A 26,017-nucleotide genomic window follows, 5' to 3' on the forward strand; every position below is an offset into this window, starting at 1 on the left:
CGGACTGATGTGGGTGGTGAGCAGGAGACAGACGCCTCGGTTACACTGTAACCCCCGGTCAGACTCACAAGGGAGCCTCCGGCAGCCGGAGGTACACAAACACTAGAATCTGTTTGCTTCAGTGATAGAAGAATAGTGTTTCATATCAGAGGACACTCGCACCTTTGTTTAGCTGTCAAAGTTCTTCCGCCTATTTTCTACAATGTAATCCAGGCTTACTTTATTTCGTGTGTCTGGATTTTATTTCTTTAAAAATCTCGCCAGCGTTTTCACTATTTCACTATACTTCAGTGGAACTTGCTTTCAAAACAATATAAACTAGAATGGGCACTCGGTAGAGCGCATACCTTCGCATATCACAAGATTGGGCATTGAATTATGAACATTTTGGCATTAGTTGCATGCAAATTGGATAAAAATTGACCGCGCTATGGAAAAAAGAAGATTTTGACCTTTTCATGACCTTGACCTTTGACCCGATCGATCCCAAAATCTAATCAAATGGTCCCCGGATAATAACCAATCATCCCACCAAATTTCATGCGATTCGGTTTAATACTTTTTGAGTTATGCGAGTAACACTCATACAAATAAATAAATAAATACACGGCGATCAAAACATAACCTTCCGCATTTTCAATGCGAAGGTAATAAGTTGTACTTATATAACAATGGATGTACTAAATGTTCCTATGTTTTGCACATTTAGAAATGGTATTCATTTTGATAAAGGCGTTATGAACCTCGAGCCTTGATTGTCAGGATTCACTTCTCCTCTCTTGTTCTCAATACACGATCACGTAATACAAACAAAAAGATGTCCATATAAAATAACCAACTGCACTTAACACTGTACCCACAAAACACAATATACAATATATACAACACACAATATATGAACACACAACCCTCCACCACAAAGAGAACAGAGGCCTATAACGATCTTGCAGGAACAATATGATTAGTGAAGCACAAAATCAATTAATGCAGCAGGAGAATCAATAGGTGTCTCTCAGCATATATGTCCTGCAGTTAATTAATACACAAAAAGGACATTAAGCAGCAGAGCATCAGACTGTGGCAACGACTGTCATCAGTCACAACGTGTGTCCTGATGGCATCAGCAGGAAGGGAAAGGGAAAACACAGACGGATATAAATGTGAGCGCGGCGAAATACCGATCGCACCCACGGGCAACGATGCTAACACTATGCATACATACATTTGCGAGAATGCCCATGCATAGACACATTCTTCATATAGAAAACACACCCATGCGCTTTTACCCTTACACACATGCACAAACACGTTTCTTTTGTTTTCATCTTCTCTTCTTTCACACAGAGGCAGAACTGTAGATCCAGGGTGTCAATAACACTCAGTTTATTCGACTGTAGCAGCCCAGATCATATTAGCATCAATTTGGAACAGGCCCAGGGTTCGATGAGGCCTGAACTGTGTTGGAACCACGCCCAGGGGGTTTCCACTATCACACGCGCCCTTATTATTTACCATGCCTGATGAGTCCTTATGAAGGTAGATCTGTGTCTTTATTACGCGAACAAAAACAAAAAGATTTTGCGAGCAAATTTCTGCTCTCAAAATAAAAAAATGCACTCCAAATAAAAAAGTGTTCTCAACAGAAATAAATGCTCTTAAAATAAAAAAAATGTTTTTCTCAAAATAAAAACATTTGCTCACAAAAACAAAACCTGCGCTCTCAAAAAAATCCAAAATCTACGAGTTGAGTTTTCACGTAGAGGGCGGGGCTTAAGCGAGGAGATTCTATTGGTGGGTTTGACTTGCTGTTGGCTCGCTGCGCTCACAGGAGGTTACGGTGAGGAAGACATGGAGAGAAGTTGGCATCACATTGCATATTGCATAAGATAACTGATACACCTGATGCATGTAACGTGGGCTAACATGGGGCTGCAGCCCTCCATGTTCTTTATAAAAAGAGACTCCACGGCACTAAAAACATGAAAACAAAGAAGTGCTGCTACATTAAAACAGAGCAATATGATCATATTGCTCTGTTTTGTCAAAAGTATTTGCACGTTACATGCATCAGGTTTATCAGTTATTTTAATGCATGTAATATGCAATATGAGGCCAATTTATTAACCTCCTGTTAGCACAGCCATGAGCAAGTCAAACCCACCAATAGAAACTCCTCGCTTCAGCAGCGTAAGCCCCGCCCACTACGAGAAAACTCAATTCTTAGATTTTGGTTTCGAGAGCACAGGTTTTTTTTGTGAGCAAATGTTTTTATTTTGAGAGCAAAGGTTTTTTAATTTGCTCTCAAAAATGTTGTTTTTGATCGCGTAATAAAGACACAAATCTACCTTCATTATATTACAGACTGGGTTGCAATCACCAGACTGACATAAACACATGTTACACATCGTCACCTTTTTACCAACAACACATTTCACCTGAGTGTGAAAAGCAATGACATACGACAAAAAAAAGTGCTAGTGCTTTTCTTTCCTGTGTAATCTTCATGTCAGGCATGTCATGTAAGTCTCTACATCTTCACCCGGAAAATAAAAACACATCTTTTCCGACTATATCTGGATTAAAACACAGATTAGCACTTCAGTGGCACTTAAATAGCTGTTACTTATAGTATTACTTCTGGTATTACTTATGGTACTTTTGTAGTTCGACTTTCTTGAAGAAATGTTACTTTCTGTATTCTTGTTGTTCTTACTTTGTACTCTAGGTTGATGCACTTATTGTAAATCGTTTTGGATAAAAGCGTCTGCTAAATGACATGTAATGTTATGTAAATTGATATAATGTGATGTACTGTAATGTGATGTAATGTAATGTCATGTAATGTGATGTTATGTAATGTTATGTAATGTAATGCCATGTAATGTGATGTGATGTAATGTCATGTAATTTCATGTAATGTTATGTAATGTCATGTCATGTAATGTGATGTAATGTTATGTAATGTCATGTAATGTCATGTAATGTAATGTAATGTGATGTTATGTAATGTAATGTTATGTAATGTCATGTAATGTAATAAAATGTAATGTTATGTAATGTATTGTAATGTAATGTAATGTTATGTAATGTATTGTAATGTAATGCATGCTTTGGTGCCTATTTGTTGACCAGGCACATGCTGTACGTTTCGGTTACACGCTCATTGTTGAACGACCACTTTGCTGTTGTCGTATTGAATTTGTCCTCGATTACCAAATGACTTTTTCTAGAAGGAGTTTTGTTTTGTAGTTTTGGAATTCATGGTTAATGCAGACATACTGTGTCATGCAGCTCATTTCTGTACTACCGTCATCTGCTTTTGTGTGAGAGCATTTTCTTTCCTCGCTCTCTACCTCGTTATTGAGGATGCTTAGAGCTTGCAGTAGAAGTCGAGTCTATTGGAGGTCATGTCAATTCAGGTCTCTGGCCAGTTAAAGAGTCAGACTCAACTTTAGCAGACAGTTGACCCTGTTATCATACCGCTGACATTAGGAGCCGAGACATGACATGACTGGCTTAATGGTTAATTGAATAACCCATAATGGTAGTGATGACAATTTAGATTCGAACACTTTATATATTTTTTTTAAAGTGCAAAAAGAGAAGTGATTGTTTACTCCACAAAAGGTCTGACATTTTGATGTCCTTGTTACTCCTGTTATAATGTTACCGTATAGATTCTGGCTGTGGCACGCTCTCTCTGACATCATTCAAATTCCTTCTCACCTCAATCATGTGATACAGCACAGGCCGTCCGTCTTTTAGTCTCAATAGGAGGAAAACAACGAGATTTCTATCGGTAATACTATTACCAGCTGTAATAGGGTTAGAGCTGCCTGGGTTTACTTTGGTAAGGCCGCGGAAAACTTTATTAGGTTTAAGACCTTTTGCTTTTCTACTTTTTCTGCTGCTACTGATACGCAAGAGCCTTTAAGCCCGAGAGAGAAAGGCTTTCAGCTTCGTACGAAAAAAGTTTAAGACGGCCCCTCATCTCACTTCTTTGCCAGTGACAAACAAAGTGTTATCTTTCAGGAGGTGGAACCTTTCTCGTTTCTTGACGTGATGACGAGGGTATGTTCTGGTGTGGCACTGTGCGGCTGATTACAGGAGGAGTCTTAATCAGGTGGTGCAGTCTGCTCGGGGGCCCCTGGGGGCCGAGAGTGTGCTACATCCTGTCAGACTGCACGGAGAAACAATCAATCATCAGAACGGCTCTACGACAGAGGAGAGAGAGAGGGCAGGAAGATAGGCGAAATGGAGGAAGAGGAAAAAGAGAGAACATGATGAGGGGAGAAAGAGAACAAGACGGTGCCCTTGCAGAGACTAAAATAGAGTTATATAGATGCAAGAACGCCTATGAAAATCCAATGAGTCTAGTTAGACCAGAAGCCACCCAGTAAGAGTGTGGGGAGGAAGCCAAGGCCACGTCAAAGCCCATAACAACTGATGTCTAATGTTTTCATTGCTCCCCGGCTCTCTAACCTTCACCTACATGTTTGTTTCACTATCCTGGCAAAGCGTCATCCTCTCTGTCATGTCGTAAAAAAGTGATCACATTTTGGCCGCGGTTTCAAACGACCTCAGAGATAAACAGCAAAGCCGGGAGGAAAAAGAATGAGAGAGAGAGAAAGAGGGAGGAACAGAGGGATTGAGGTGGGCCTGGAGGTCTTACACTCGCTGGCTCTGTCTGAGGGCTGTGTAATGATGCGCCGCTTTTAAGAACGTCTTAAATGAAAGGCCAGAACAATCCTCTGTGACAGGTGGGATTCTTTATCTGACAGAGGGGGAGAGACAAAAACACGGCTGACAAATACACACACGCACACACACACGCGCACACACACACACACGCGCGCACACACACACACGCGCAGACACGCACGTGTGTTTATGTACATTGAAAGGGGCATGCACAGACATAAACTACAGTCGAGGACTCCCTGCTGTGATCATCTGAAGCAGTGGAGTTGAATGGCCAGACAGCAGGTCCCATTAAGCTGATATATAGAATTAAAAGAGTGTGTAAACTATGAAGGATATTAAGTGCTGAAAAGGTGAGCTTGGACATGACCCCTCCTACCCACCCCCAACATCTATTAATCTCTAATGGAAGACAAATTTAAATTCTCAAAATGTCTTAAACATGTAATCTGCGTGAGTTCGTACGTGAGGAACAGAGAAGGAGGGAGAACACTGGTGTGTTAAGTCTTATATTGTTCTAAGTATGCCTCTCCTGGCAAGGCTAAAGTGTAAAAAATGTTTGGCTCACCTCTTGGCCCATCCCCCAGGAGAAGACATTCCCACCATCTGAAAGAAAAGAGAGAAAGAGTGAGAGAGGGAGAGAGAAAGAGAGAAGGAGAGAGCGAGAGAGCGAGAGAAAGAACACAGTAAAACCAACATCCTGCAAACAATTCGAGAGAGGCAACAAATACAGGCCTGGGGTTAAAATAGAAAAGCAAAAAAGTAAAAACAAAAGCGGAGGGAGAGAAGGGAAATGCGCAGCTGACAAAAGTGGCTCAAGCATCATACATCAAGCACTTGTTACCTCTCCCGGTGCCTGTGATTGCACATGACTGCAAACAAGTCAGTGATAAAAATCTGAAGAAAGATGAGACCGATCGGGCTGGCTTTAAAGATCATCAATCACGGCCCTGTAAGCTCAGATATTATTAGTTCAAGTAAAGCTGCACTCTTCCATTTTATGGACATCATAAAAGACTTTGGGGGGGGGTGGAGGTGGAGTGGAGGAGATCCCCCAGTGTTTTAACTAGGACTGGGATGGATGTGTTTGGAAAAGCAGACCGGATGGATGGACAGCTCTAATGTAGGAGCCCTAACTTAATCACTCACACAGCACCAGGCTCCCCGGGGGAAGGAATGTGGGATGGGAGTGTAAGGCCCTACTTACAATATGTTAGAGTAAGTCAACGCGTACGCTGAAAAGGGCTGTGCGTGGTTGTGTGGTGCTGTGTGTGTGTGGAAGTGTGCATGTATGACCTTTTAGATGTTGGTCAACAGGCCACACTGTGACCTCCAACATCAGCATCAAGACTACATCAAACGTTCTTTTTTTAATGTATTTGCTTAAAGTGTGTGTACCCCATCTAATGCTGCCACGTTGTGTGTATCACATTATCTGGCGAAGAATCATTATCTGCTCTTGAATGTTTTTGAATTGCAACACTACAAAGACTTTGAATATACAAAACATGTCTCGAAATATCTTCCATCACATTTATGAATGTAATCATTACTTTCTACTCTAAGATTATGGTCAATCCTAGTAGTTCCTGAGCAGTGTCTAAGTTTTTCTCTCTCGCTCTGTTTCTCTCTCTCTCTCTCTCTCTGCTTGCCAGTGAGGACATAAAGGCTAGTGTGAAGTCCATCACTGCCTGGTGAATAGCTGCCCTTTGTGCCTTAGAACTTAATTCACAGGCCGAGAGGACCCTGGCCCTGCCGTTGGACCTCTGTGCGCTGCCTGATTGAAAAGCGCTTGCATGTCATCTGACGTCTGCCTCGAACCCGACTGTTACAGGTGAAACACTCACGGTTTAATCAAGTTTTGAGGAAACAAAAATCAGAGGGCTGACCGGTATGCAAGCGGCGTTGCAGTTTCCTGCAGCTAAAAACAATTCTGGTGCCAACCCTGGCCTCGCAGTCACGAAGGTCTCCGCTGTTGTCAAGGAAACCCGACGGTTCTTTCATGGTTGCCATGACCTTATTCGATATATATAGACCCACTCACCCCTCCATACATTACCATTTTAACACACCCAAAGTTGTTGGGGTTACAGCCAGCTCGTGGCAACATCTAGTGGTCGTTCGATGAGATCTGTGTTCCCGTTTAGAGCAATAATACTTTTCTTTTCTCATACTTTGGCCTTTGTGAAAACGGATAGTTGCAGAGGGCATCAATAACACGCCGCCTTCTCTCCCCGTCCTTCTCTCTCCTCTGTCAGAGACCTTTAGCGGGCTTGTTAGGCCTGACACTGGCACCGCGCTGAACAAAAGGACTGCACGGCTTAGGGCTGCCCTGGAATGTCAGCGGGTTCACATTTCACATGCAGATGCGTGACCCCTGAGCCCTTTAGTGGGAAGGTGCGCTTTAACCTCACAGAGAAGCAAGAGGAGGGGAGAGGGGGGTAAGGGGCACCTTCAGGGGAATCTGGAATGGGGGTAGGGGTAAAAAGTAGGACTCTCTAAGTTTACACTGCTTGCATCTGCTTTTAAAATAATTTACGTGTCTCTCACTGCCTCTCTTTTCTCTGTCTTTTCCAAAATACCGCTGCACATAGTTAAACTCCGCTGATATACCTTATAGAATATTATAATTGTCGATATTCTGAAAACTTGTCAGAGCCGTCTCCTTTATGTGGGATCTGTGATGCGCCCCCCCCCCTCTCTCTCCCCCCTTCTCCGAACACATGAAAGCATTAACTTTTAAAGTGCATACTTAAGATTTCTCCCCAAATGATTGAAAAAGCACAATGGGAGGGGTTATGTAAGGCAAAAGTACTGTGAGCTCCGCAACAGAAACCAAAGCTACTGTCATCTGCTCTCTGTAGGCCCAGGCAGGCACAGCTTCAACTCAAGGGCTTCACACTTCTAGAACTAGTTCTCCTTCCCTCGCTGCTCTCCCTATCCCAACTCTCTCTGTACCCGTTTGCCTCTGCCTCGATCCTTTGCTCTCGATAGTGGGAACTTCAAAGACAATAATATCGCCTGCAAAAAGCATGAAACTTCAAGCAGGTTTGTTTGTTTTGACCCCAGAGCCACTCGCTACAACCCTCCACCTCCAACTTCCAAGTCCTGCAAAATAAATGAGAAAGAGAGAGCAAATCCAGAGCTGCGGTTTCTCCTGCAACTCTCATCCTCTCCTGTGCTCTTGTAACTTCTGTAAAGAGACGCTCTGGCATGTAGCTCTGCATCTAATGCAGTGACCTCACACGGATAATGAAAGCACAATAAAGTTGTTGTGAGGCAGAGGAGTACAAACTTTTAAATACAGAAATATTCCACGAAGAAAACGGAAATAAAAAATTCATACCACACACGCGCACACACACACACTCACACACACATGCTTCCAAACTGACTCATCTAGCTTGGCCTCTGTAGGTGTTTTGGTTGAGCATTTTTTGGGGAAGTAGAAAAGAGTCTCATCTATCAGCAGCTTGCTGCCTCCAGCCATCTCAGGTCTGACATAACAGGGAAATACAGATGCGATAACCCTATGAAAAATACAGCACCGTAAAATAAAACTATAATACTTCAAAGCGAGAGCATTATTCTGGTCCAACGCTTGCATGCGTTACGTTGTTAACCTGTCATCAAAACACAGTCGCTATCACTTTTATGATTACTGTCAATTTGAGTGCTTATCTGAGTCAGATTATATTTAGCAAAAAGATTAATCTTTATCCAAATTAAGTTAATTGCTCTTGTTGTCTACAAAGAATGTGTGCATGTGTGCTGGGTTGTTTGTGTGCTGTATTTAGCAGTTCTGCCCCCTAATAGTTGAGACATCTATAGCATTCACAACAAGGCCAAGGGAGCAAAGGAGCAATCCATAGGCCTGCGTAGCCATGGCAACTAAACAAGGAATAGGCTAGATGTCAGGCAAGCATGGCTAAATTACCCATTAGAGAAAGCAGGAAGGGAGAGAGGGAATACTGGTCAGGGCACAAGAGGCTAATGGGCAGATAAGATGGCCAACATATAGACTACACAAACACGGAGGCACACACACACTCACACACACACACACACACACACACAGAAAATGATGGGGAAAACAGATAGGGGTTGTCACATAAAGGTGCCGGAGCAAACACATGCTGAAATTTGAAAAATACAATTAAACGTGTACAAATATGCACATATGGGCAACGTGTGTGCGTTCACACACGTACGCAAAAACACATGGGCACGCACGTGCATGTGCACGCATACACAAGCATACAAAGGGCACAAAGGGAAGACAAAATGGTTTTAATAAATACGCCCTCTTGGAGAGGCTGCTTGTGAATGTGAGGGAGACATATTTATAGGAATCCTCTTGTGAAATCCACGAGAGCGAGAGAGGGAGGGAGGGAGAGGGGTTCTGTTATTGCTTGTTCCTTCATCCTAATCTGTGATGCACGGCCTTCATGGCCTTGAGTCTATACTAATGAATAAAAGAAAAAAGAATGAATCAGTGTAAGTATCTAAACCATTGTGGGAGTGAAAAGGTAAAAGGGGATTGGCCTGGCGATTTGTTCCGGCTGTGCGGAGACAGGCATGCACGCATACAACCACACACACACACACCTTTAAATATAAAAAAACAAGCTCACACACACACACACACTGTGCATGGCACATACACACTACTACACACATACTAACACTCATGCAAAACACAACCACATGCACTGACACAGAAACCCTCCTCACACCGAGTCAGGCAGTCCTCCCGACAATAATGCTGCACATTCATTTGCATGCGCCATAATTAGCGTCAGGCACACAGAGGCTGGTCCTGGGGGAGCTCTGTGATAACCGCTTCCCCTTCTATTAGGGCTCTCATTCCAAGAGTGTCAGACATTGCACATCTTCATTGTGGGGCCTGCAGCGGCTCAGTGGAACCTCTGCTGCCGGAGCGTGCGGGAACAACTCGATTGGGGACGAGGCGCCGGAGAAAACAAGGTGGAGGACGCTCGGAGGGTGGGCAGAGGGAGGAGGAGACAAAACCGAGGAACGGGAGATGTAAGGAGAGAAAAGGGATGAGGTGATAAGTTTGGAAGACAAAGAGAAAAGAGGGAAAGAGAGACAAAGAGAGGTAGCGCTTGGGAAAGGAAGGCGGTCGCACATTGTGTAGCAGACAGACAGAGAGACAGGCTGGACGGAGGTAATGAATGCAGTTATTAAATTGTTTCAGCTGCAAAGAGGTCTATTCTTATGCCATTATAAAGGGAACAATTTATCCCCACTGATCGGCCCTGTCTCCTTTCTCCTCGCTCACTTTGATCTGCCAGCATATTGCCTTGATGTGTCCTATTCAATAGCGAATCTGGGGCAATTTTAATGCTTTTGTACCTCGCCACCGCTCCACTTCTCCCTCCCTGTTTAAAAATAGCTGTTAATTATAAGTGCAGTTTAAATGTCTCTAGTGACCCAGAATTGTGCAGGTTGGAGTGAGAAGAAGGGATAGAGCATCTCCAAGTTTAAAAAGAGCGAGACACTCTTTCTTTCCTTCTTTATCATGCTCTCTTCAATCTCTCCTTTCTCCTCTAACCCCCCCCCCCCCCCCATATCTTTGTCTTCTCCACTCCCCCTCCCCTTCAATTCAACTTCTCCATTCCTTTAGTGTTCCTCCACATTTCTTTTTCTCCATCGTTCGCTCTCTCTTCCTCCTCTGTGGTGTCTCTTCAGCTCGGTGGGAGCGAGCCGGGCTGGAGGAGAGGGGATTCGATTCTTTCTCTCCGACACACGAGAGAGCTGCAGCGAGACATTGGAGACCATGGCTGTGAAACCGCTTCAGTCTGCAGATTGTACGTGCGTCACACCTCGTCTTTGTATCCATCTCCTCAACTTCCTCCTCTTATCCAGCCGCAGGAGTGGGATGTTGAAAGGAAAGGAATGCAAAGGTGCGCTAGGTAGCGCAGTACGAGGCAGAGGAGCAGAGTATACCTGTGGGGAAGAGATGGGGCTGCGCAGGGACCCGAGGTGTGCACCTGGGGGGGTGCAGTGTTATAAATAAAGCATTAGCCTCTTGAAGGGAACAGAGATGTGAGGGGCTGTCTCTGCAGCTCTCTTTTCCCCACTAACTCCTACTAACAGTTAACCCGCAGGCATGTACATGTACTCGTTTCATCGTTCAGGGGGGGGGGGACATGTAACAGTGCAAAAAAAATCAAGCTGTGGGACTGTCTTTTGGAAAAATCTGGTTACTCCTTTTTACTTAAGAGGGGTCAGGGATACATTTCCATCACATCGAAAGTGGCCGACATGACTGACAGACTGATTCATCTCCTTATGGCAATTTGCAAAAGTGTGTAAAATAAAGTTGGAGTGAGAAGTAAACCACTGACACCAAAATGGGGCGGTTGTTATTTGGTAGTAAATCACGACAAAAATCATAATGTCATATTCATGCATGCGGCCAACCTAAAGTAACCTCTAGTGCTGCATATGTTACTCCTGCATCGTGGTGGTTTATGAATAAAAAGTAAATAGAGGTATAATTCAGAATAAAACATAGTGAATATAAAACTTCCTTTCCCACTCACGAGACTTCCTCTGCACCGAGCATTCTGATTTTGCTATAAAAGGACATTCATGTTTGAGATGCAACTTCGAAAGTTAAAGATTCAAATTAGTGATGTCATGGTTCATGTGCAACACATTGAACTGATTTGACACATTCTAAGTGTTATGGTCTGACCCTGTGTTCTTTCAGTAATGTCCCACACTGGACTGACCTTACACACTGTTCTCAGTAAAGGACAAGATTCCGCACAGCAAATCAACCGTCACGGGGTCGAGGCCAGATTTGAGATAATTCACCTTTTTAAAGTTCATCAGATTGGAAAGTGACTTGCAAAATTATTTAGCTCGACAACATACTTCTTCTGCTAGCCGGCATGCTGGTTGCGAATACATTGTTTTGGGGTTTTATTAATCTCAGAGAATATGGAATCCGGACCTATTTTACGGGTCTATATTCTCACTTTATTGTTCACATAAAACCTGCAATTCAATCAAATTAAACTGATCAGCAAGGATATTGGATATGGATATTGTGAACATTGCTCGAAGCCAATTAACTATTTCTCTCCCTCACTCTTACCTCATGTTCTTTTCTTCCCACTCTAAAGGTGCATGAGCCTCATCCTGTCACGAAGCATTTGAAATGCTACACAACTGTATTGTTTAGGGATATTTGGACTACTATAACTATTATTATTGAATGTAGTGATGCTGACATTTCTATAGGTAGACGTGTGCTTACCTGAGCACACCATAAACCACACCGCCTCCTTACCCACCCCAGCATCGGACCTGAGGGGGCGGGGCCTTCTTGATTGGTGGCCCCTCCCTCTGGAACTCTCTCCCCCAGCACCTCAGACATTCACTCGCCAGTTTCAAAACAGCACGTATGAATAAATATGACCTCACGATGTCACCACTGGCGGACCAGGCAATGATATAAAGTATATCTCCATCAGTATCCATGGTCCGGCTTGAAAATGAACTGAAAGAAGAAAGTCTTAATGCTGCCCTGGTATGGGAGGTATGCAAATACATCAAATGTGATCCAATAGGAGTGTGAGATGCATCTTTAATATTTGTATTGTTCGACAAAACAACACAAGCGGTAGCTTGTGAAAGCTACTCAAAGACTCAAAGAAACAAGGCTGACACTGATACAAGCTCAAGAATTCTTCCGGATTGAAAAATTATTAATCCTACAATAAATAGTTACTTATCAATAAACATGTCAAAAGAACAGCACTCATACATAAAGGGTCATCCTGATGCATGAGTGTTGATAGTCTAATGGTCTCAGCATGCTAATTATTCTATACATGTACATGGGGGTTCAATTGACAATATGAATGTGTCTGTTTTCCAAAACCCAAGGCCATGGGTTAAAGTGATGTAGGGGATACAGTCACCGTGTGTTCCTACAGACTAACTGCCACTTGGAAAGCTCAACTTAATTTGATGTACCTCATCAAAACCTTAATTATTTAGAATGATCTGCATTCAGTGTGACTGGATTCATTAGGCAATACAATAAACAATTTAGAATAGTCTTGATCCAGTGACTGCGCTCATATATATATATATATATAAAGCTTACTTTAAAGATTATATATATATATATATATATAAAGCTTACTTTACAGATTATTATATATATTTATATATATATATATAAAGCTTACTTTAAAGATTATATATATATATATAAAGCTTACTTTACAGATTATTATTATATATATATATATATATATAAAAAGCTTACTTTACAGATTATTATATATATATATATACAGGACTGTCTCAGAAAATTAGAATATTGTGATAAAGTTCTTTATTTTCTGTAATGCAATTAAAAAAACAAAAATGTCATGCATTCTGGATTCATTACAAATCAACTGAAATATTGCAAGCCTTTTATTCTTTTAATATTGCTGATTATGGCTTACAGCTTAAGAAAACTCTAAAATCCTATCTCATAAAATTTTAATATTTCCTCAGACCAAGTAAAAAAAAAGATTTATAACAGCTGAGTGTTTGTCAAGGCTCAGGAAACCCTTGCAGGTGTTTCGAGTTAATTAGACAATTCAAGTGATTTGTTTAATACCCTACTAGTATACTTTTTCATGATATTCTAATATTTAGAGATAGGATATTTGAGTTTTCTTAAGCTGTAAGCCATAATCAGCAATATTAAAAGAATAAAAGGCGTGCAATATTTCAGTTGATTTGTAATGAATCCAGAATGCATGACATTTTTGTTTTTTTAATTGCATTACAGAAAATAATGAACTTCATCACAATATTCTAATTTTCTGAGACAGTCCTGTATATATATATATAAAGTTTACTTTAAAGATTATATATATATATAAAGCTTACTTTACAGATTATTATAATATATATATATATATATAAAAAGCTTACTTTACAGATTATTATATATATATATATTTTTTTCTTACTTCTATATACTCTGGAAATGTCCTTTGTGTTGAACGCTTGAACCTTGAAATATCTGATTTGGATGTGGTTGAACTTAGAAATGATTGAGTTTTTTCAAATAAACCAAGATAAACAAAGGAAAAAGAGAGAAAAAAAAGAAGGACGTCAGTGTCGAGATCGCAGTAAGAGATGCACGTTATTGACCTCGATGAGACCGGGGACACAGAGCGCCCGAGGAGAAGACGTGGTGTGCTGCTGTGACAGCGGTAGAGTAGAGCTGGGGACAAGGAGAGATGAGGAGCTTGCACTTCTTGGCTGGTGTCACACGTTAGTGTTGTTGTTGTTGTTCGCCAGCGGCTTCAAGGGTGATTGTGTTTGTGTGTATGAGCGTGTTCAAAAGCGAGGTACGAAGACATCCCGGTCGAGGCCACGCATGGCGACAGATACCAATCTAATGAGATAAGAAACGTATGCAAATGAACCTGGCCACAGATCACACCAATCAGCTTAGCACCCCGATAGATATCAGCTATCTGTCGAATCGCACACACACACATACACACATACACACACAAGCTCTCAGAAGTTAAAAACAATTAGTTTGAGGATTTGCCGTGTTCCAATTCACAGACAAACTCTACAAACTGTATAATCAAGATTGTGCATCAAAGTGTTCATCCCACCTGTAAACTCAGAGGAATATCTATATGGTACAGGTTAATGATGATGCAATCAACAGATTGTAATCACACACGCGTGAACAAACTTACATCCATACAGCATAGGTATACACTAAATGGGTGAATAGATGCTACTGTGTATGTGCATGGTTCATTTAGTTCTTTGGGTCATGTCATTGACGAGGTCAAGGGGCCCTGGCAAAGGAATGCAAGACCCAAAATAGCGAAACATAAAAGGAACATGTTTGAGTAGAGCCTAGTGGGCAGTCAGTGTGTCATTAACAGGTTATTCCCCGTGACAAGTATGTACAGTACATGTAGAACTTTAGCACGGTGCCTCTTTTAATGACACTTAATGAGGATAGGACATGAAATTTAGGAAATGTGGACAATATGAAGTATTACGTGTCGATATGTAAACAAAAAAATATTTCCGAGAGAATCTATCGACTGCACACTACAAATCATATGATGATGTCAACAGCCTCAGTTTAACCATGTCTTTTTCATATTCCTGCATGCCATATCTTTACATATTCTCTTTGTTTTGACTTGTTTTTATCATTCAGTGTCTCTTCATGTCTCTCTGCCTCTCGGATCTCTCTCTGACATTCAATACTCAGCTACCTATATGAGTCGACCTATTCTTAAGCAAAGCCGGTCCAAGACATCTTTATGGAAATCGCTGCTCTGGGTGTGTTGATCTGCAAAGGGCATGGAAGCTGTTTGGGCTAGCCGTACTCCCTCTACGTGCAGACGGAGAGACAGACAGCGACTTCCACAAAGACAGACAGTGACGTAGAGGAAGTAAAGTAGAGAGCACCTTGCTATAACTAGAATGGTTGGCTCCAGTATGTTGGCGCCCATCTTATCTGGCTTCGGTCCCACACAGCATTCATCTAATGAAAACCTGGCTGGCCGGCCGGCTGTCTCATCAAGGCTCATTGCCAAAGGTTCCTCTCCCCCTGCATCAAAGTCACTTTGCTTTAATGTAGCTTTTATCAATTGCTAAGTAAGAGCAAATAACTTCACACAAATTTGAAGGAAACCATAACAATAAATCTAAAGCAGAGCTGAAGGGAGATCATTATTTAGGGACATTCAGGTGGACTCACGGTGCTAACAATCAAATCAGAGAACGGATGTTGCCTATGCGTGCACACATTCAATACACACACGCAGACACAACTGCAAGTGTTACTTCTCAAACACACCCAGGGACCCCGAAATGCACACACACCATTGAAAAGTGCAGACGTGCATATAAAAGGCATTAAATGCTGCATTGAATACATACGGTACAAGTACCCTACATCGCCGTCACACTTTGAAAAATCCCCAAGTGTCACATTACAGTAGACCGCTAAAACTGTGTTGGCTGGTGATGGCTCAGAGACCATCGCCAGACTGCAGTAGCAGCCAGTCCCCCAGTGGATGACTGGGCTCTGAATATGAGCGCAGTCACTGTAACAAGCCCCACTTAGTCACTGGCTCTCTCTCTGTCTCTCTCTCTCCATAGACCCTCTATGCAAACAGGCCACTTAAAAACACCATTACAGGGAGATTGCTGAGGCCATAGAAAGCAGTTTTCAAGTGCCGTGTGTGAGAGAGGATGAGAGGACAGACAGGGGTTTGACGGACTGAGAGAGGGATGCACATATCGAGTAGGGAGGACCAACGTTCGCTGAGGAAGGTGTTGACGACATTAAAGACTTCGAACTAGAGGCAAATACTCGAAGGCATCGAACTTTATGTAGCTCGCCCGCGGAGCCGAAGACATTGTGGTGCACGGCGAACCCCCTCAGGACCCCACACAGAGGAGAGGAAGAGAGAGGACGAGAACAAACGGGGAGGGAGGGAGGGGCACTGTATAGGAGAGCGGAAGGGGAGGAACAGGTTAGGTGGGCATTGCAGGAAGTGGCACGTCGTGGAGTGGTCCTGCTCCTGAAATTCTGCGAGGTCGCTTCAATAAGAAGAAGGTTTCTTCACTTTTTTTCCCCTGAAGGGTTGTTTGGGAGTTGTTCCTGATCCGATGTGAGGTCAAAGGTCAGGGATGTCTATGTGTACAGATTGTAAAGCACTCTGAGATACATTTCTAATTTGTGAAAATGGGCTATACAAATAAACTGAATTGAATAAATGATTATATAGATGTGGAAATTAACAATAAACATTTGTGTCAAGCTATTCTCTGAAACGGCACATCTAGAGGGTATTGGAACCCTCTGCTTTTTACATTTGTTCCTACTTTTAGCTTTTAACTTGTGTCTTTTATTAGAGCATTATGTGCAACATGTTTTAGTTTAAGCAATCGTAGATGTCCCCTGACTCCAAATGGCTTTCCATTGAGAGTTCATGAGGAAAGGATGAGTCACACGCTGACCCATGGCGTCCCATCCTCACCCCTTCATTCCCTCACTCACTCGCTCTTCCACTACGACCTGCCCCACACATCCGTCTCCCATTCCCCTCTCTTTCATCTCTCTCTCCTCCAGCTTCTCATCACTTGTTCATAACTTCGAAGTGGTGGTTCGATACAATCAGTTTCCATCAAACAGACCCAGAATGGATATTTTTAGGCAGATGCTCACTTCACATCTTTCCACAGAGAACAAACTATGTCCAAACATTAATGCCATGGTACACGGAAGAGGCCATGTAAGTCTCTCTTTCTCCCGCCTTCTCTTCTTCCTCAACTGTTTTTCTTCCTCAGGGGTTTGTTGCACCGTGACAGTGAGGTGTATGGGAGTACCGTCCGCCACCTTCACTGCCCCCTCGCTGTCATCTGGACCTGTGTCAAGCAAGGCAGCAGATTGGGAGTGAGCATGGGTGCATGCCAACGTATTCTGGGAAGTACTCCAAAGTGCATATTTGTTGAGTGGGGAAGAGAGCGGAAATGGCTTTGTGTCTCAAGGGAGGCACGGTCGAGCAAGTTTGGTGAAGCAAGAGTGAGAGACACAGAGTGAGGTGGGAAATTGAGTCACTGGGTAAAACTGAGAGGGTTTGGGGAATGGGAGGGTGGACATTTGTGTGAGGACTTCTTCTTGGACAACCGTATACCCAAAATAGATGAGACGGTAAGGTTGAGTAACAGTTCTCAGATCGATATATTGATTATTGTAACATCCACTTTAATATATACAAATAATACTGCATTATTTCTACAAATCAGCTCAAATTAATTTCAGGAAAAAAATGCAGAAATCAGAACTACAATTTATTTTGTATATCATAAAATCACAAATTAGCCTCAGAGGGGTTTCCAATCTGTAGACATACAACCTCCTCTGTCCCGGGACCTCACATCGGTTCAGGAACAACCAACACTTTCTTTTTTTGCAGTTCCACGTTCGGGCTGCTTTACTTCCAAATTTAACTCATATATATTTAAAAATATTTTTCTTACAATATTTTATGATACAATTAGATATTAAGAAAATATTCTTGCTTTCTCTCTCTGACTGTCAGTCACTGGCATACTTGTTTTTTGTACAAGCAACGTGGAAAGTAGGAAGAGGTGCAGTGAAGCTGACATGTTTCATTAGCAAACTAGCAACAAGCAGCAAAAGATGAAATAATGCCCGATGATTCTGGCAGGACAATGGCATGGTGTAAACATTATGACAGCAGAGTAAACACAACAAAATCATCCTCCACAACTCTTAAAGAGCTTTGCTCTTGTGTCTCTTAAGTATTCTGGAAAGACTTCACAACAGTTTGTATTTGTTGTGAAGTTCAGCTAAAGGAGGTTTTGAGTTTACCAGCCATGTTCATCACTCTCACATAGGGAACAAGCAATGAAGTAACTGAAAATTACTTCAATAAATATATTTCAGTTACTGAAAGTAACTGAAATATCAGGATCAAATACAATCCATTCATAATTTTGCAAAAATAATTACAGTGTTGCTCAAATCATAAAGAAATACAGATTATTTGAGCATGTGCACCATCCACAGTGGCCACCTGTTGTGTGTGTGTGTGTGTGTGTGTGTGTGTGTGTGTGTATACCATGCTATAGGGCTGGCCTGTGACATGCCATACTTCAGTGCCAGGGTTTTTCTAGGGTCAGTGCTATTTCACACTCCTCCTGTAAAACCAGTGACCCTGGAACAAAACAAACCGCCTGTGACAGTGGAGCCGTTGGACATATTTTTAGGGCTGTTTGAAAAAAATAAATACTGACAGTAAATATGTATTTACTTTTAGCCTAAAACTTTAGTTTCATCACAATGATGCAATAACTGACACTTGGCCAGTTGAATACATTTCAAGCCCTGATGGATTATAAAGTGCTGTGATTTAACATTTCAACAGATTAATAAAAAACATTAAAAAACAAGCCTGTACAGATGTTTTTCAGGTTTTCCGCTCATGTTTTAACTTCAAAACGGCTACTATTATCAGATGTCACTCTTGTCATTATGTAACAAAGGGGGAGCAAGGCAGAGGTGGATGAGGAGTCGTACACAGCCCACACAGTGACCTCTAAAGATGAGAGTGAAATAGCTTACCTACTTGACAAATGCCATCAGGTGAAAAGTATGTTTCGGCTCCATATTTCCTCATGCGGGTGCAGCTAAAGTCTGAACAGGTTGTGTGTTGACACACCTCACAAGTTCAGAAAAGCAACATAAAACAGACTGTCCAGGCTTTCTTTAGCCGTCTTTTGTCACACATACACACTCACTTGAAAGGGCACGATAACATTGCTTGCGTATGCCACAGATGCACAAATGTAACACAAGGACACATACGGACAATCATAAACACTCTCATACACAGTTGAATTGGTAAAAAAAGTAGCATATATACACATGTTATACATGCAATCACACATAGATAACTCAACATCACACACATGCACATACCATGTGCACTGGCTGGCACGTGGGGGTCATGCACAGCACATCAACTGGATGCGGCACCTTCATGTAAATTCTTCCCTCTTGACAACTGAGCATTCTCATAAGCTCCAGTAGTCAGCTGTCTGCTGCATTCTTCAAGGGGCACGCATGACATTATGTTAATTTACGGGGCCTCCTCGGTGTGTGTGTGCATGTGTGTGTGTGTGGGGGGGGTGACTGACTATGTGCCAATGTGTGCTGGTGCCAAGATGCATGTGTGTTTTAAAGGTAACGCATGCCAACGTCTGCTAAAGGAATAGCACATGAAATGTAAAATAAAACACACACTACCTGTGTGATTAATGCTGGAATGCAAGAGATGTCCAATGACATGTCAGTATTGCACTGACATGTCTTCATCCATCTGTATCAATGTGGTCCCCACTGTGTGGCTACAAATAGACGTGCAAAGTGGCTCAAGCCCTGTCGAATGTTTATCCAGGGAGGTGGATTAGACCAAACGGACATCTCCGTGCCACAGCGCTGAGCCTGAAACCCCCATAAGCCTGGCATTTCCTGCCCTATGAGAACAATAATTAAGAGGGTGGTGGACAGCCTAAGAACATGAATCCCCCAGACCTTCATGTGGCTTTTGTTCAGCCTAGGAGACAAGAGGCTAGAGGAGGAGATAACAGTAGCGACTCCTTGACGAAGAGAAAAGCTAACGGAACCACACGTATAGCTCATAACCGAGAGACATTCTGAAAATAAAAGGGCATTCAGGCACGCAGCCGGCTCTGAGAATATGCCGACGGACACGGCTTAGAGCATGCACCTGCCAGTACAAGCCAACACACACACACACACACACACACACACTCTCCTGGCCTTCTCACTCCCTCAAACTCCACGGCGTACCCTTTGCTTGAAACACAGTGATTCATGCAGAGAGCCATACAGTGCCTCACAAGGAGCAGCACAGGGGAGGGCAACAATTAGCGTGTCAGTAAACAAGCCCGTCAGTTACGACTCCCCGTCCCCGCCTCTGTGCTCAGATCGCCCCGCCCAACCCAGAAGGGGGTGCTTTGTATCCGAAGGTGGAGAGTGTGAGACCACTCGAGCTCCACTTCAGAGTGCAGAGAGGAGGAGGGTGGTATGACACCACTCCCGGAACGTGACAGTTCCCAGATAACATTGCAGGACAAAATACATTCATGAAAAATCTTTCACGTGATTAAAAAAAAGGAAAACATATACATACATATATCATTTGTATCGTTAGGTTGTAATAGTTTATTTTGATTCTGTAGTCTTGAGCTTTAAATTAATACATATAGAAATATTTTATAATCGGAAATATTAGTTACTATATGTAATATTACTCTATGCAAATGTAAATGGCAAGAATTAATCTATGTTGCATGAGAGTAAATGTTAGTTTAGTATTTCAGAATCGTCAAAGCCGGTTGAAGCCCGTGAAGTGACTTTAATGCGGACAATAACAGACGGGACTTTTATTGTGAAAATACTTGTCTAGCGACTTGACCGGAAGTGATGTTTTCACCCGGGGTTCATGACATTTGACGTCTCCATTTTGATAGCGGGACTTTTATCCAACAGAAAGGTGTTAAAGGCTGAACTACCTTTGAGAGGAGCTGATTTGCTGATTCTGACTGACTCTGGACTGGGGGAACATCGTTCTCTTTCGTCTTGACCCGGGTGCCTCGAGCTTGTTCCCGCATCACCACGAAACCCATGATCCTGAGCCTCGATCGTTTGTTTACACTTCTTGCCATTAAATATTGTTAAACTTAATTCATGCGCATCCGGAGCGTGATGTCCATCATCTGCCAAGTGCCCAGTTTCAGTTCCTCTTATAATATTCATCGCGATAAATGATTTCTCTTAGAAAGAAGTGAGTCATTAATATGGCACTCATAATAGAGTCAGATGGAAAAATTAAAATCAACTTCTTGGTTGAATTCATATGGAACTGAGCAGAGGGGCACCTGATTCCTGACAGCTCTTTTTTTTTTGCCCTGGTGAAAAGTCCGTGGCAGGTAAGAGAAGAAGAGACGACGGTAGAGCGGGATCAAAGGTCATCAGTGGGCCGCCAGGAGTTTCATCCTCGTCTTTGGGTGGCTGTCAGCCGGGCATTGGACATGTGTGCACACGTGTATTATTCATGCGTGTGTCTATGTGTTGGTGCATATATGTGCAGGCCTGTCTGCATGTGTGAGTGTATGGGGCGCAACAGTGGGAGGAGCATAGGGCCGGGGGGGCCGGGGGGGCAGGGCAGCGTAAGGTAATCCTTTAAGTGGGAGAATTGAACTCTTTCAGAAAGTAAACAGGCAAGCAGTTGAGGGAGTATTGTCGTTGGGTAGTGTTACAGAACTGCAGGGGAGCCCCCGGGGCACCGTTTGAGTGACTTTGGGAGTGAGTGAGTGGTGTGTGTGTGTGTGTGTGTGTGTGTGTGCATGTATGTGAACCTCTCAAGCCATGCCTCACACTGGCTGTAGCCTTGGACAGCTCTGTGGCAGGGAAAACAAGAGAGCAGATGCCTCTTCACTGGGGTGCATCGGGCCACCAAATATCACTGATCATGTCCCAATTCAATTACAGGCCCGCCGACCGATGCAGAACAGAATCTGTTTGTGCGTGTGCGATTGGCTGTGTGCTTGAGTCTGTTTGTGTGTTTGAAGTGTGTGTGTGTGTGTGTGTGCATGTTATGTGTGTGCGGGCATGCGTGTTCGTGTTCCGGGGTTAAGGGGGAAGGAGGATGACCCCGCACAGCTGACGGTCAGCCAAGCAGGACAGAACAACACAATAACACTCTTGTTAACCAGGACATGGCAACCCTCCCACCTGTTAGCCCCAGAACCACACACAGGCTGGCACATGCTTGCACATTAACAGACAAACTTAAAACACTCTAACACACACACACACACACACTCTCTTTTTCTTGCACACAGGCACACCTCAAGAAAGTGTGTCGACCCCGTATCAGGTGTTTCCCCGCGATGGCTCATTTGAGGCCTCTTCTTCCTTCATTTAGCAGCGCGTCCATTAATCTCTGGGGCTGTCGAGGAGGTTCTCATCGCTGAGCCCACATCCTGTCCGTCTGTCTCAACACTGTAAACACGCTTCTTGAAGAAGAGGGCTTGTGGCATTACTGGCATACTTCCACACTAATGTCACTTGAGGGAGAAGCAGACACTACAAACTGTTGCTCTCCCTGGCTTACATAATATTGTTATATTTATATATATGTATATGTATAGATACACACACACACACACACACACACATTTATGTGTGGAGAGAGTTTGTGTGTGTTTGTGTGTCTGTTGTTCTTTGCCTACTTAAGTCAACATCATTCGTAGGCTCTCAAGCCAAAACTTTGAAAAACTAAAATCAACATACTTTTCAAAAGAGGTCATGAATGCATACACACATGTACACCAACTGGATAACATTCATCATTTCCAAAATGATATCACAATATGTGTGTGTGTGTGTTCTGTATTATAGCATATTAAAATCTACTGTTGATGACACAGAAAGACACGGCTACCTCGAGAAGTTAGAATCAGAGATATTCTTCTTCCGCTACAGTGAGAGAGTTATTTGCTGATGAACATCTGAATAAAAGACTTTTTTTTCTTTGCTGCATGATAAAGAAAAGTTTGGGATGTGATCTGTGAAAGAACATGTCCTGATATGCACATGTGATTTAACATGCAACAGAAGGAGCTGCTCTAAATAACTTTTTTCAAAATTTCAGATGATTCACAGAATATCTGCAAACTACATATTGAACTAGCTAGTTGCATTCACCTCGCAGTCTTTCTCAAAGCTGTCATACATAGATTATTCACAGAGGATCAGCCTGCTACTTTAGCGTATTCAACTTTAATAGCTTAATAGATGCAACATTTAGATATTTAGCTTCATTGTAGTATCCTTTATTTGACAAGATTATTTCAAAACATTCATGCTCATTAAATAAAAAAATATATAATGGAACTGAGTGAGCGAGCAAGGGGTTGAAGTGAAAAACAAATCAGAGGAGAGCGGTGTGTGGCGGGGCCGAGGGCAAAGGGCGCGGAATGGGGAGCAAGCAAAAAACAAATTCACAAAGCCAGGCCAACTTCCAAAAGTGTGAAAATCTCTATAAACCCATCAGCTCCAATAACGGGCAAGACTGAATAGACGAGAAACAGAGGAGGCGGAGAGAGAGAGCCAGAGCAGAGCCATAGAAAGAACCGGCCTCCCCCATTCACTTTTACATTTCCTCCTGCACAGTCCCTTGCACACTGTTAATTACTGGCCAGGCGTTCCCCTGCCACCTTTTCACACATAACAAGCGCCCCATCCAGACCCACCGCTGGAATATGCTTGCAGCCGAAGGATCAAGACCAATTATGGCCCTAAACTGGACCTATTTCTGTTCAGCCCGAGGGGGGGGGGGGGGGGGGCAGAGAGGGTGTTAAACAGAGAGAGAGGGGGGGGGGGGGGAGCAGAGGTGGTGGAAGTGTTTTTTCTCCCACAACATAAATGTGTCTGTTTAGTCATGTGTTGCTTGCTGAGTTTACTGCTCACTGTAAAATAGTTTCAACTGGTAAGTTGACATTTAATGAAACAAAGGAGTTTATAAAAAACAAAGCTATAAGTTATCTGTATAAAGGAAGTCACGAGACACAAACGGCTTTTTTTCCTTCAAACCGTCGACACTATTGTTCCCCCATTTACTTGCACACTTTATTTAAAGCCGTTAAGAACAACAACTGAAGCCATTTGTTGGTCTGTTCTATCATCTCTGGTTGTGAACCCAATTTGAAACAACAAAAGTAACTTTTATGATGGATTAAAAAACATTTAAAGTTCTTGATTTTGCACCCACATAACTAACATATTTTGGATAACCTTCACATTACTGCCAACTAGACTAGAATATAATAATAATAATAACTTCATTTATATAGCACCTTTAAAAACAATATTTACAAAGTGCTCCACAGAGAGTCAACGCAAAACAAGTGGAATAGCAAGAAACGAAAATTACATTTAAAAGTATATATTAAAAATAAATTAAAAACCAAATAAATTAAAAATAAATTAAAAACAGACACACTAAATTAGGGGAATATAGGACATCTATCGACAATGTGCTTGTAATATGTTATTTTATTGTTCAACTTTGTCCAATTTTTTAAGTTTAAATCACCATAAAAGATCATAATTTTATTTACATTTTAATATGAATACTCAGTTGAACTTTTAAGCCTGATTACTTTAAATTCACAACCTACACTAAACATATTGTTTACTAGACTGGAGCTCAGCATACACTGTAATAAGTCGGTGGAAATCTGAATTTACACTTCATATTTGAGAGTTGAACATGTGATGGCCAAACCACCAAAAAAACTAAAAGTACATACAAGAGTTTCATATTCTGCAAGTCAGTAGACCATAAGACATTCATATAAAGTATTAGCTAAATCAAAATTCCTGTTAAACAGTGTTATAATATATATAGTAACACATCAGCAGAACTTTTTCAGCTGAAGCTCTCGCAGGTCGAGGACTCTGACAACACAAAGCATTCATTTGCATTGGGCCAAATACTTTAATTACTTTAACATGGATTATTAGGTGCAACTGTTGTATAAAGGGGCTAGTAGATATACAATTTGAAATCAATATTGTGATCAATTATCAAATGTACCACAGCAATGATTAACGATGATATATCTAATTAATACACCTGCGTGTACACCTTAATTATATTACTTTGAAAACTGTATGTCAACCGATGCTGAATCGACAAACACACTCCAACATGCATTTATTCATTTCCCAGTCAATGGACTCCACCCTCAGGGTGGTCTTCTTACTCCTTTTATTAAATGTACACTTTCTAAGAAACAGGGGCGGTTTGTGTTTCACGCTACAGACGCAGATACAAAAAACTAAAATCCATTACGCACAGCGTTACAGTTAGCTTGAGCTACATTAGCTGTTACACTATCTGCCACTAACGGCTCAAATTCAACACACGATGCGCAATATTACAAATATGTACGTACTGTCAGACGTGGACGCAGACTCAAAATGCTGTTGCATAAAAGTAGTTTAGGCCTCTCTCTAAAAGAAAAAAGTCAGAAAATAAATAAAAATCTCGGACTCATGTTTGGTATTCATCCAGTAAATCTTGTAGTAGTGCTGTGGTGATGATAGATAATCAATGAGCAATGCAGGTCTGAGAAATAGAGGCGCAGGAAAAGAGAAAAGGTCAGGAATAAAGGAGGGAGGGGGAGAAGAAAGGAAAAAGGGAAGTGGAGGGCTATATTGGACAAAAAGAAGATTCCTTCATGAAAATGTTGATTTTATAACGCCTCTTCCACACACACACACACACACATACACAAACCTCTGCTTGAAGTTACGCACAACACACACACACACACACACACTTTTGAATAACAGCTATCAGAAGCCATTAGTTTCCCATATAAGCGGGCCTGTTGATGAAAGCTCATAAAGGTGGCTATGTAAATAAAACAAATGAAAAGCCAGTGCTCAGAGGATAGGGGGAGAAGGAAAGAAACGGGTCCCTCAGGGATTTATTGTTTGTGAAAGGCTGCTCCGTTTACTCTCGCCACCGGAGGAGTGAATGGTGCCATCACGGAGGCATTACCTAAAATCTTCTAATAATCCAGCATCAGTCTCACAGCTCTCCGAAGTAAAAAAAAAAGTGAAAGGAAAGAAGACGTATAGGTGGGAACCCCA

The 26,017-nt window shown here is 42.2% G+C and overlaps 1 protein-coding gene across 1 annotated transcript in view; it reads right to left on the reverse strand.

The window, feature by feature from the left end:
- LOC130197301 (uncharacterized) overlaps positions 1-26,017 on the reverse strand; it is a 238,870-nt gene that overhangs the window by 24,359 nt on the left and 188,494 nt on the right. Inside the window, exon 4 of the mRNA XM_056419900.1 lies at positions 5,270-5,307. Within this exon, the coding sequence (XP_056275875.1) occupies positions 5,270-5,281 (12 nt within the window). The 5' untranslated portion in view covers positions 5,282-5,307. The remainder of the gene's footprint in view (positions 1-5,269; positions 5,308-26,017) is intronic.

Source organism: Pseudoliparis swirei, chromosome 7 (assembly GCF_029220125.1).
Source record: "Pseudoliparis swirei isolate HS2019 ecotype Mariana Trench chromosome 7, NWPU_hadal_v1, whole genome shotgun sequence".
NCBI classification, from domain to species: domain Eukaryota; kingdom Metazoa; phylum Chordata; class Actinopteri; order Perciformes; family Liparidae; genus Pseudoliparis; species Pseudoliparis swirei.